General features: G+C 34.6%; 1 protein-coding gene across 4 annotated transcripts in view; it reads left to right on the top strand.

Moving 5' to 3' along the window:
• GRM5 (glutamate metabotropic receptor 5) overlaps nt 1-13,993 on the top strand; it is a 489,232-nt gene that overhangs the window by 185,679 nt on the left and 289,560 nt on the right. For all 4 annotated transcript variants that reach the window (XM_076002410.1, XM_012745155.3, XM_012745156.3 and 1 more), the window contains exon 3: nt 710-959. In XM_076002410.1, coding sequence (XP_075858525.1) covers nt 710-959 — 250 coding nt within the window. The remainder of the gene's footprint in view (nt 1-709; nt 960-13,993) is intronic.

The raw sequence follows: 13,993 nt of genomic DNA, 5'->3' as shown, positions 1-13,993 counted from the left end.
CCTTAACCCTTAAATTTTGCAAAGGACTTTGGAATTATTCATCCCTATCACTAATTTCCATATGGCTGTGGTTGTATAGAATGAAACTTTAAGTGTTTTTCATGAACTTACACATTTTTTCTGTGATGAGACTAAATCTCAATCAAGAATCTGAGTTTTTCAGTTGGGATCAACTTGTAAATTCTCTTGATTATTAATATATAATATACAGACTATTATATTTGAAATATAATACCCTGTAAGATATATTTATGGTGACTTCAATACTATATGTATTATTTGTACTATGTCTTTGAACACAAAAATCTCAATTGATGAGATAAAATGATCATATGATGAGAAGCAAAGGAAAGCTAGGTAGAATGAAAACAAATACAATAAATATATATCTTCCATCATCTTGCAATTAGAATTTTACCTTTTTTGAGTCAAAAAGTGGGAGGTGAATTGCTTGCACTTTTTATGTTATTTTCACCATCTCAGGTAAAATATAAAAGATCAATGCATATATGTATAATGTATTTAGTTGTACTTTGCCCAAAATGAGCAAATCAGTGAAAGAGCAAAAACTCAAATCCAGGTCTTCAGGTTCCAAATCCAATACCATCAAGTGACTTTCTTGCTCCAAACACTTCTGCACTTTGATTATACCCAATTAAAGCAACACTCTTGTTTTACTATCCCTCTGCTTATCTATATTTTCACACAGGGAACTATGGAGAAAGTGGGATGGAAGCTTTCAAAGATATGTCAGCAAAGGAGGGAATTTGCATCGCGCACTCCTACAAAATCTACAGCAATGCGGGGGAGCAGAGCTTCGATAAGCTGTTGAAGAAGCTCAGGAGTCATCTGCCCAAGGCCCGTGTGGTGGCCTGCTTCTGTGAGGGCATGACAGTGAGAGGCCTGCTGATGGCCATGAGGCGGCTGGGTCTAGCAGGAGAGTTTCTGCTTCTGGGCAGGTGAGTGATGATGAAACAATTTACCTGGGGTTAATACCAGGCAATTTGACAGCATCAAAGAGTATTTTATTTATTTATTTATTTATTTTTTGGTGTAAAAGGACAGATGCTTTAGAAGCTTAATCTGTGCATTGGAAATAGAGCTTAAATATCATAAGTACTGGTGCCTGGACAAAATCACAGAAACTAAGTAGATATGCCATGTGCTGATAAATGATTATAAGAGGAATCCAAACATGAAGATGATGTGTCCTTAAGTCTTCAAAAAATGATTGTACAGATTCTTAAATTCTTGAGTAATTCTCTTGGGAAGTAAACATGTAACAAACTTGCAGTTGCTTTTGAAATTGATTTTGAGAATGATTACATAAGTTTGATTGAATCATAGAATTTGGGTTTGAAAGTGAGGAGTTGTGCTATGTGTGGTAGCTCATGCCTACAATCCCAGAGCTTTGGGAAATTGAGGCAGAAGGATTACTTGAGGCCAAGAGTTCAAGGTTGCAGTGAGCTGTGAATGTGCCCTTGCCCTCCACTCTAGTCTGGACAATAATAGAGCAAGACCCTCTCTCTAAATTTTTGTTTTTTAAAGTGAGAAGTTGCATTCATAGCTAATTTTTAAGGAATTGAAAAATTGGCTTATTATGTTATATTATAAAGCATTGTTACCTTGCCTGATCACCTACATTGTTACCAGACGAGGTACTAAAATATTAGCTTCTGTAGGGATTGGCTTTAATTATCAGGATAATTCATTCATTGGCACAACTCAGCCCATCCTTGTTGATGTTGCTGAATCAGTATATTAGTTAAGTTCTCTAGAGAAACAAAACCAAAAATGAGTACATATATATAATATAAAATATACATATGTGTATATATATATACACACATATATATGACATTTATTATAAGGAATTGTTTCATGTGATTAAGGAGGCTGAGACGTCCCAAGATCTGTAGTTAGCAAGCTAGAAACCCTATACAACTATGTAGTTGTATAGTTTCAGTCCAAGTTCAAATCCCTGAGAACCATGAGAACTGATGGTCTTAAGTTCCAGTCTGAAAGCCAAGAAGAGCCAATGTTTCAGTCCAAGTCTGAAGGCTGGAAAAGACCAATGCCCCATCTCATGTAGTCAAACAAAAAATGTTCCCTCTTACTCAGCCTATTTTCTCTAATCATGTCTTTAATTGTTTGGTTGAGGCCCACCCATGTTAGAGTCGGTAATCTGCTTTACTCAATCTACTGATTCCAATGGTAATCTCATCCAGAAACACCTTCATAGACACACATAGAATAATGTGTGGTAAAATGTTTGGGCACTCATGGCCCAGGCAAGTTCCAATACAAAATTAACTATCACAACCATTAAGACAACATCATAGTTTTAAATGTGTAAATGAAGTTCATTCCTGACTCGGTAACATGGATTACTAGAGGTAGGGAAGATTCCATTCCATACCTTTAAAATGGTATCACGTATCACATATCTTTTTTCAACAGGCAGCCAATTTGAAGATTAGTAAAAAACTTAGAAACTACTGCCTATTTCTCAATATTTCTGTCCAAATTAGAAAGCCAACTCACTTGTTATTAACTTTTGATGGCTCATTAAAGAAAACATACTTCCTTTATTTACCAAATGCTTAACTGACCTTTTGTGATCAGACTTAGCTCCAGCTTGGATACATTTTATGAGGCCACTGTATATACTTAATTCTTTTTTCTGTCTGATCTGATGGTGATAGATTGATGGGGCTATTTTGGTATGAGGCTATGCTTCATTCAAAAAATTATATTGGGTGAGATTTATTTTTTATTGATGCCATACATTTTGTCTAAAATCATCCCTAGTTGGCAGGAGTGATGCACCAGTTAGTTTCATACAACCCACAAACATGCACACAGCCAATATTCTTATACTGTATTCCAAAATTCAGTGTTAACTACTGGGGCAAAAAGAACAGGAAAGAAAAAAGCTGACTTTAAACAGTCCTGATTTTCTGATAGTGGATAAAAGATTCTACAGCTCCTATCTGCTGTTGTTGTCAGCATTAGTAAGAAAATCAACAGGACTTGTCTTTCAGAATGTGGTTTATTTGTCAAAACAAATGTTCTTTGATCACACATGCACAAAGAAAATAGATAGGTACTTACTATATTTGCCATTTTCCATCCATGATTTTATTGTCAACAGTAGCACAAAGCCAAAATTCAATATTTTATATATTTTGAAGTGTATTCTGTATATACTAAACACACAGAATTCCCTCCAAATCATTTAATTTGTAGAATAATAAATTTATAACTTTTAATCAGATTGTTTATTCCTTTATTGATAGACTATATAATCACCATTTATTTGAGCACATTTCATTTTTAAGCAATTTTCTTAGAAAGGTCTTCTTTATTCTCAATTTTAAAAGTATCTCCCTGTAGTTTCCACCTCTTGGCTTATATTCTTTTCTTTGAAAGTAACATGTGATACTCTTTCAAATATATGGAAACAACAGTATGGTCCTCAGCGCCCTCCAACTTCTCTTTGAAACATCCTTACTTTGTTCAACTGTTTTAGTGAGATGGCATTGTGGGTGTTAATAAAACCATTTATCAAAACCATTTAGAGGACCATTTATCAAATTCTTTGTGCCAATTACTATGCTAAGCACTTTATATGCATTGTTTCATTTAATCATTCATTTGACAGATATTGAGTATCTACTATGTGTTAAAGTGCTTGGAATACATCATTGAACAAAACACAATGAATATCGCCTTTGTGGGTCTTACAGATACAGTAGATAAAAGGTAACAAGTGTTATCTAAAAAAACACATCTAAGAACAACCTGCTTTGCTGTGAGCTAGGCTGATTCCATGGCACTCTAGTCCTGGCAATAGAGTGAGACTCTGTCTCAAAAAAAAGAAAAGAAAAGAAAAGAAAAAAGAAAAAGAAAAACCTGCTTATCTGCCTATTGGGTATTACCATATTCTCCATTTTATAGACAAGAACTCTAAGACTCAATAAATATTGATATGTGATATGGAACCAAAAATGGAACCAAAAAGCAAAATTTAATAGCTGCTCTACTCACCTGTCTTCTATAGAGTAAAAACAGGAGAGAAGTTATCATCTGATAGCAAATCTCTTGTTCTACACAGACCGCATGAAAAACAATCCTATATTATTTGAATTTTAGTTTTTATTAGCATTTTATGTCAATGTTACCACCTAAAATTCTTATTTAGTTCACCCTATAACTCCTCTTAATATTTTCATGTTATTTTATTTGCATACCTCCTCCTCTGAGTCAAATTTGTATGAATGGTTCTGAGAAAGTAGAAGTGAAAACTATGAGAAAAGAGACTATATTCAGAACTTGCTAAAGGGTCACACATATAACAGTTGTAGTTACATATAAATACCTCCATCTGCCATGGGTCAGCCATGTTTAATAGGTTATTCAACAAAAGTGTTTGGCAGGACTAAGACAATGCTGTTAGTGAGACAACCTCATCCATCAACATAACTCACCATCTGTGCTACACATCAATAGAATGTTAGAGTGATATAGATCTGGCCACTAAGCCTTCTCATTTGAGCTCTGGATAATCTTTTGTCTCATTGCCAATAAAAATGCCCTGTTCAGGTCCCTGAAAAATTCTTGCTAAATACTTTGGCCCTGACAGCAGGTTGAGATCAATAATCTGAACATAATGACATTTCTAAAGCAGCTTATTTTTCTTGAATTAATACTTTGTCTTAATTCTAGACCTGCCAAAGTATTATTTGTAGTGTAAAAGTTATGTAGAAACTTTTCTATGGTCTTCTAAGTATACAATAGCATTATGTCTAAGAAAAAATAATGTATATACCTTAATTAAAAATGTTTTATTCCTAAAAAAGTCAAGGGATCATCTAAACCTTCACAAGTCATAATATTTTTGCTGGTAGAGGGTCTTATCTCATTGTTGATGGCTGTTCACTGACCAGGATAATGGTTGCTAAAGGGGGGTGTAGCTGTCAAAACTCCTTAAAATAAGATAAAAATGAATTTGCCACATTGATTGAATCTTCCTTTCACAAAAGATTTCTCTGTAGCATGCAATGCTGATTGATAGCATTTTACCTACCGTAGAACTTCTTTTGAAATTGGAATCAATCCTCTCTAACCATACTGCTGCTTCATCAACTAACTTTAGATAATATTCTAAATTCTTTGTTGACATTTCAACAATATTCATAGCATCTTCACCGGAAGTATATTCCATCTCAAGAAACCACTTTCTTTGCTCATCCACAAAAAGCAACTCCTTATCCCTTCAAGATTTATCACGAAATTGCAGGAGTTCAGCCACATCTTCATGCTCCATTTCTAACCCTAGTTCTCTTGCTCTTTCCCCCACATCTGTAGTGACTTCCTCCACCGATGTCTTGAACCTCTCAAAGTCATCCATGAGGGTTCTTCCAAACTCCCGCTAATGTTGATATTTTGACCTTTTCTCATGAATCACAGATGTTCTTAATTTCATCTGGAATTGTGAACCCTTTCCAGGAGGTTTTCAATTTACTTTGCCCAAAACCATCAAAGGAATCACTATATATGGCAGCTATAGCCTTAGGAAAATATATTTCTGAAATAATAAGAATTGAAGTCAAAATTATGCTTTGATCTATGGGCTACAAAGCCGATGAAGTAGGCATGAAGACAACATCAATCTCTTTGTACATGTACATCTCCACAGAGCTCTTGGGTGACTAGGTACATTGTCAATATTTTGAAAAGAATTTTTTTTTTCTGAGTAGTAGTTTAAGAGTGGAATTAAAATATTCTGTAAACCATGCTATAAACAGATGTGCTATTATTTAGGCTTTGTTTTACATTTCCAAAGAATGGGCACAGTAGATTTAGCATAATTCTTAAGGGCTCTAGGCTTTTCAGAATGGTGAGTGACTATTGGCTTCAACTTAAAACCACCAGCTGCATTAGCTCCTAACAAGAGAATTAGCTTGTCCTTTGAAGCTTTGAAACCAGGCATTGGCTTTTCCTCTATAGGTATGATAGTCCTAGATGGCATTTTCTTCCAGTAGAAAGATGTTTCATCTGCATTAAGAATGTGTTGGTTAGTGTAGCCATCTTTATCAATTGTCTTAGCTAGATCATTTGAATAACTCGCTGTAACTTTCTCCATCAATCAGCACTTGCTACTTTACCTAACACGTTCATGTTACGGAGATGGCTTCTTTGCTTAAACTTTATGAACCAACCACTGCTAGCTTCATATTTCTTCTGCAACTTCCTAACCACTCTCAGCCTTCCTAGGATTGAAGAGAGTTAGAGTCTTGTTCTGGATTAGGCTTTGGTGTAAAGGAATATTGTGGCTGGCTTGATTTTGTGTCCACACCACTAAAACTTTCTCCACATCAGTAACAAGGCTGATTCATTTTATCATTTGTGTATTCACTCAAGTAGCACATTTAATTTCCTTCCAGATCTTTTCCTTTGCATTCACAATTTGGCTATTTGGTGCAACAGGTCTAGCTTTTGCCCTGTCTTTACTTTCCACATGCCTTTCTCACTAAGCATAGTCATTTCTGGCTTTTGATTTAAAGTGAAACATGTGTGACTCTTCTTTTCACTTGAACATTTCGAGGCCATTGTAGGGTTATTAATTGGTCTAATGTCAATATTTTTTGGTCTTGGAGAATAGGGAGGCCTGAGAAGAGGGAGAGAGACTGGGAATGGCTGGCTGATGGAGCAATCAGAAAGCACATTTATCAGTTAAGTTTCCTATTTTATGTGAGTATGGTTCATGGTGCCTCAAAACAATTACAATAGTAACATGTTCCCAACTCAATTAAATGATGAAAGTTTGAATTGCTGGATATGGTAATCACCCTGATTTGATCATTACACATTGCATATTATACATTTATCAAAATATCCCACTGTACCCAATAAATATGTACAATTATTATGTCACTTAAAAATAAAAAGAAGAACAAAAATACCACTTGTCACAGATCACCATAACAGATATAATAACTATGAAAAAGTTTGAAATATTGCCAGAATTGCCAAAATGAGACACAGAGACACACAGTGAGCACATGCTGTTGGATAGATAATGCCGATAAATTTGTTCAATGTAGGGTTGTCACAACCCTTCAATGGGTAAAGAAAAACACAATATCTGTGAAGTACAATAAAGGAAAGCACAATAAATTGAGGTAAGCCTGTACTTGTCTCCTCCTGGGCCTTCAATGTCATTAAATTGTATTGTGGTGCAAAAGTTATTTTCATTGGGTTCCTGTATGTGCCAGGACACGAGGTTGTAAGGAGGACAGAAGGAGAGGAGTGGAGGAGAGGAGAGAGAGGGAAAAAAACAGTGAGGTAAAGAGAGAGAAATAAAAAGACTGACTCAGTGCTCCTAATAATATTGAATATATCAAGTTTGAGATGTCTTTGAGTTTGGTAATATCCCCATTTTATAGGAAAGAAAATTAAAACATAAGGAGGTTAAGGAATAGACAAAGTCACACACCACACATCCATTTTCAGTATCAGTGAAGTCTTTTAGCTGCATAAATGGTTCAACTCTTGTGATAAACTCCATTTACTTTTGCTTTATTTTTGTTTCCATTGTTTTGGGTTGTCATTTGAAAACTGAAGAAACCTAGTAAAAAGTTTTGAAAATTATTGAGATGTTTGGAATAAGTGTGTAATGCAAATGCATTACACATTCATCAAATGAAGCCAAACTATGTCCCACTTTGAGTGGAGTTTGTTTCCTACTTATCTATTTGAGTTGAGAAGACAAGGCTAACTGCATAAGGTTCAGTCCATAAACAGCCAGTTGTTTAGATGCAACCATATGCAAAACTCTCTGAACCATATGGGTTGAGCACAGAGAGAAAGAGAAACATATGTAAAAGAAGTTTGAAGAGGAGCCTAGGAGACAGCATTTTGGGCTCATGAGATTTTGGTATTTATTCTTTTATAAGCAAAGGATTGAATATTTTTTTAGGGATGATAATATGACAAATATGAATTTTCAAAGAATAATCCTAGAATATGGAATTATGAATTAGAAGATGTAAGGTGAGTATAGAATTGGTACTCCTCACATAAATGATACTATTGTAGAATAAAGCAATGCAGATACTAATGTAGAATAAAGCAATGCATACTAAGAGCTACTTACTAATCAAAAAGCTGTAGGAGCTTCTGATGGAATATTGTGGAAGAGTGTGGGGAAGATGTCAAGGATGACTTCTGGATCTTTATGCTGTGTAACAATATTAATGATGGTACTTTTACTGAGATCATTGGAAAAAATCAAGTGTGAGGTAGAGAGCAGATCATGACTTTAGTTTTGGATAAATTGACTTCATATGCACTTCAAAGATAAAAATAATCAAGTAGGCAGGAGAGTATGTAAGTCTGGAGCTCAAAAGAGATATATAGGCTCTAAATAGAACTGAGTGAATCATCAGAATAATCTGTCTATTAACCAAAGATGTGCTTGTTTATAATTAAGAGAGAGGAAGCCTAAAAACTTATCTTCAAGGGACTTCAACATTTATTGGTTGGAAAAAAGATGAATTGTGAAAAGGAGATAAGGGAAAAGGCAAATCCAGAGATGTAGGAGGAAAACCAAGAGAATGTAGTGTCACCCAACCAATATAACAGAATGTTTAAAGGAGAGGCCACCAGTGTCGACTAACTGTAGGAGATAAGGTGAAAATAATGCAGAAGGGTCTTTTGAATTTATTGGGGTGGAGAGAATTTGTGATTTAGGAAGACCTGGCTTAATGGAGGAATAAAAACAGATTAGTAATAAAGTGGCTAAGAAGTCAGTAGGAGGTGATAAAATAAACCCATGGCATATAAGCCAGTGTTTTGGGAAATTAAACTAATAGGGAATAGAGAATGATAAAATTATAATTGGCTCTTGAACAATATGAGCTTGAATGTGCAGGTCCACTTGTATGTGGATTTTTTTCAATAAACATATTGGAAAAATTTTTGGAGGTTTTTGACATTTTCAAAAAACTCCCAGATCAACCATATAGCCTAGAAATATAAAAAAAATATAAGAAAAAAATAGTTATGTCATGAATGCATAAAATATATGTAAATACTAATCTATTTTATCATTTATTACCATAAAATATATACAAATCTATTATAAAAAATTAAAATTTATGAAAACATACACACGGAAACACTTACAGACTATGCATGGCACCATTCAGAATTAAGAGAAACATAAACAAACATAAAGATGTAGTATTAAATCTGCATAAAATTAACTATAGTACATTCTCTACTTCTGTAATAATTTTGTAGCCACCTCTTGTTGCTATTGCAGTGAGCTAAAGTGTTGTGAGAATCCACTTAAAATGCTGTGTAAAGCTAATCATCTCCTCCTGAGCAGTTTGTCTTGCCAGTAAATTACACATTGCAGTAAAAAGTGATCTCTTGTGGTTTTGCATATTTTCCCTGTGTTTAGTGCAATGCTGTAAACCTTGAATAACACCATGAGACTCATGAAGTGTCACTAGTGATGCTGGAAGTGCTCCCCAAAAGCAGATAAAGTCATCACTTACAAGAAAAAGTTGAATTTCTTAATATGTAATGTAGATTAAGGTCCACTGCCTACCATTTCAAGTTGCCTACCATTTCAAGATAAATAAATTCAACATAAAGACTACTGTAAAAAATAAAAAAAGAAAAGGAAATTTGTGAGTCTATTGCTGCAGCTATGTCAGCAGGCATTAAAACCTTGCACTTTTTGCAAAATACCTTTTATCTCCTATTGAAAATTCAGCTTTTATGTGGGTACAGAATTGCTATTTAAAAAAGCACACCTATAGACTCCAGTGTGATTCAAGAAAAAGTAAAGTCATTATATGACAACTTAACCAAAAGGAAGGTGAAGGATCTAAAGCTGGAGATTTCATGCCAGTAAAGGATGGTTTGATAATTTTAAGCCAAAAAAGTTTGGCTTAAAAATAAATGTCAACATAACAGGAGAATCAGATTCTGCCAACCAAGAAGAAACTTAGAAGAGTTTTCAGATGCCGGAGAAAGGATATCTACTTCAACAGTTTTTTAATGCAGATGAAAATGACATATTCAGGAAAGAAAAAATAACACAAAGGACATTTATTAGTAAGGAAGAGAAATGAACATCAGGATTTAAGGCAGTACCAGTTAGGCTAACTCTACTGTTTTGTGAAAATACAGTTGGCTTTATGATTAGAACTGCCATTATCCATAAAGCTGCAAGCCTTGTAGCCTTGAAGGGAAAAGATAAACATGAGCTACCCATCTTTTGGTTGTACAGCAAGAAAGCCAGGACGAGAACTCTTTTTCTGGATAGATTCTATCAATGCTTTGACCCTGAATTCAGGAAGTACCTTGTCAGAAGTGACTACCTTTTAAAGTTGTTTTGATACAGAACAATGCCTCGGGCCACCCAGAATCCAATGAGTTCAACACCTAAAGTGTCTATCTGCTCCCAAATACAATGTCTCTAATTTGGTCTCTAGATTGGTGGTCATAAGGACCTTAAAGGTTCATTACATGAAGTACTCTACGGAAAGAACTGTCAATGCCATGGAAAAGAACCCCAATAGAAATGACATCATGAAATTCTAGTAGAATTATACCATTAAAGATATCAATCATTATTATAGAAAAAGTTCTATGAAAGCCATCAAGCCCAAAACAATAAATTCCTGGTGAATAAAATTGTGCCCAGATGTTGTGCCATGACTTCACAGGATTTATGACAGAGCCAATCGAGGAAATTATGAAAGATATTATGAATATGGCAAAAAGGATGGGGGGGAGGTGAAGAGTCTCAAAATTTCAATCTTGAATTCAAGGCCTAATAGACACTACATGAAAAGAATTAACAGAAGGCATTTTGATAGAGATAAGTGCCTCCAAACCAGTGCCAAATGATGAGGAATAAGATATAGATGAAGCAGTTCCAGAAAACAAATTGACACTAGACAATCTGTCAGAAGGGTCCAATTATTCAAATCTGCTTTTTACTGCTTTTATGACATGGACTCTTCTGTCATATGGACATGGAAACTAAAGCAAATGGTAGAAGAAGGATTGATGCCATATAGACACATTTTTAGAGAAGTGAAAACGCAAAATAGACAGAAATTACCATGTATTTCCATAAGTAACACCAAGTATGCCTACCTCTCTTGCCTCCCCTTCCATGCACTCTACCTCTCCTGCCTCTGCCACCCCTGAGACATAAGACCAATGCTTTCTCTTCCTGCTTCTCCTCAGCCTACTCAATGTGAAGCTGGCAAGGATGAAGATCTTCATCATGTTCTACTTCCATTTCATGGAGAGTAAATGTATTTTCTCTTCCTTGTGATTTTCTTAATAATGTTTTCTTTTCTTTAGCTTACTTTTTTTGTTAAGAATACAGTATATATAGTACTACATATAATGTACAAAATAGGTTTTCATTGACTGTTTATGTTATTAATAAGGCTTCCAATCAACAGTAGGTGATTAGTAGTTAAAGTTTAGGGGAGCCAAATATTATACGTGGATTTTTGACTGCATGGGATTTGTTGCCCCTAGTTCTAGCATTGTTCAAGGGTTATCTGTGTATCTTGTGGTAAAATGAGGTCAAGAGAGGTTTATTAACATAGTATTTCTATAATATTTCTTTCCAAATATATAACTTATTATCATAAAAATTTTTAAATGATAAGCAAAGCTATACAATGAAAAGTACTTATATTTCTATATTTTATCAACACAGGGTATTATTAAATTATTTGTTATTTGATAATCTTATGATTGAAAATACCATCATAATATTTTAATTTGTAGTGTTTTACTTATGAATGAAATTGTACATTTTTTCGTATATCAATAAGTAGTATATATCTCTATTTTCTGCAAGCTACCTATTCCTGTACTTAGTCCATTTTTTGTTTATTTTTTTATATTGATTTATAAGGACTCTTTCTAAACTAAAGAAAGTAGTTCACTGACATGTGTTGAAAACATTTTTACTCTTGTCATTTAATTTTGACTCTATGACATTTGACAATGGCAAACTTTCTATATTTTTTCATTTCAGAATATTATGGAGGTACACATATTTTAATTACATAATTTGTTTTCTATAGTTTCAGTCAAAGTCATGAGTGTGCTCTTCACCCAGATAGTGTACATTGTATCCATTCATTAACTGTGAATTTACCCATCTCCTCTTCCCCCTCCCACCTGCTTGATTTCCATTGAGTTTCACTTCCATGTGTACACGTAAGTGTTGATTGATTAGTTCCAATTTAGTATTGAGTACATGTGGTGTTTGTTTTGCCATTCTTGTGATATTTCACTTAGAAGGATTGTCTCCTGTTCCATCCAGGTTTTTCAAAAGATGTTTATAGCAGCACAACTCCCAATGGCAAATATGTGGAAATAATCCAAGTGCCCATTAATATATGAGGGGATCACCCTCTATATTTTTTAGACATTTTCTTCTTTTATGACTCAGAAGATCTGTATGTTGCACATAAAGTCTAGTCCCCAAAGATCTGTTTGTTTAATTGGTTGTTTAATTTTGATATCCAGGTAGAATAGGGGATTTAATTAATGAAGAGGAAGCAATTAATAGTATAAAATCCCTAAAAATGTGAGAATGGGTGTCATTTAAAGCACAGGTAGAGAACAAGTTGGGGTCAACTCCAGAATTAGAATATAAATTTGAAAAGTATGATGGAGCAGGTATATTTTAAAGCTTTGAAAATATAAAAATCACTTGATAGCCTCTCTTTTCTTTGTAAATTTGGAAGCAGGTGAAGAAGGAAGCGCACGTGCATGTGTGCATGCGTGCGTGCGTGCGTGTGTGTGTGTGTGTGTGTGTGTGTGTCTAGGAACGTAGGTTGAGAAGTTGTCAGAGGAGATTGGAGAACCAGGAAAACTATACTCCTAATAAGTGGTTTCATATATTATATTTTAAAAATATTACTCTATGTGTTATAATCAATGAGGAGAGGAAGATTTGGTTACATTAGGATGAAAAATGTGCTTAAAACAGCAGCAAATTTAACATTTGTCCATGTACTGTCATATGAAATATTGCAATGAATTTTCACAGTCAGAATTTTAAGGTTGATTAAACAACAGCTCTGTTCTTGAATTAATAACCAGTAGAAAGCAGCCATGAATTTAATGTACATTAGCTAATTGGAAACCAAGTCTTTGATTTGTGACCTAATGAACTTCCTAACACTGTCCTCCAACACCAGAGTTACAGGCAGGGATGGACAATCACCAGACTTTCCTGCTTTAGTAGATTGTGTTCAGCATGACAACCCAAAACTCTTAGATTCAGAGAACAGACTGCTCTATAAAAAGAATAGATTGAGTCACACATGCCCAACCCCTTCTGCAGTATTACCAGACAGGTAAGTCACTATTCCTAAGAGAGAAAGGAGGGGGGTGGAGAGAAGCTGGGTGTTTTCCTTTAATGCTTTTCTCTCCTGGAGAGTGAAAATCCCTCTCAAACACCCCTGAAATGTGAAGAGTGAGATATTTCCTTTATCTCTCACAAGTCACTTCTGAAGTGAGTAATATCAACTAGACTTTATAGATGGAGAATTTGAAGCTCAGAAACATTACTTATCAATGGCAACTCAACTTACTAGACTTGGAAGGTGCTATGGGTCTGACAACTGGGAATGCCCACTAGTAGAACAGAGGGCCTTGATGTTATTGGACAGAGAAGTATTCCTATGTGAAGGATGAAACCAACCAATGACTTTGAAAACCTCTTCCAACACTAAAGCTTGTGCTTTAAAGGCATCTGCATCCTAAAGGGTCCTGCTAGCTTTGGGACTGATTGTACTTTTAAAAGTTGTTTAGATAAAAAATTTTAAAATATCTGGATAATAATAACAGGTATGTATGGAATGATCTTTGTTTAGCAAGCACTGTCTAAGTGGTTGGTTTCCAGGTATTAATTTATTGACTTTTTATA

This window comes from Microcebus murinus, chromosome 4 (assembly GCF_040939455.1).
Source record: "Microcebus murinus isolate Inina chromosome 4, M.murinus_Inina_mat1.0, whole genome shotgun sequence".
Classification (NCBI taxonomy): domain Eukaryota; kingdom Metazoa; phylum Chordata; class Mammalia; order Primates; family Cheirogaleidae; genus Microcebus; species Microcebus murinus.
This window is presented reverse-complemented; position numbering and strand designations above follow the sequence as displayed.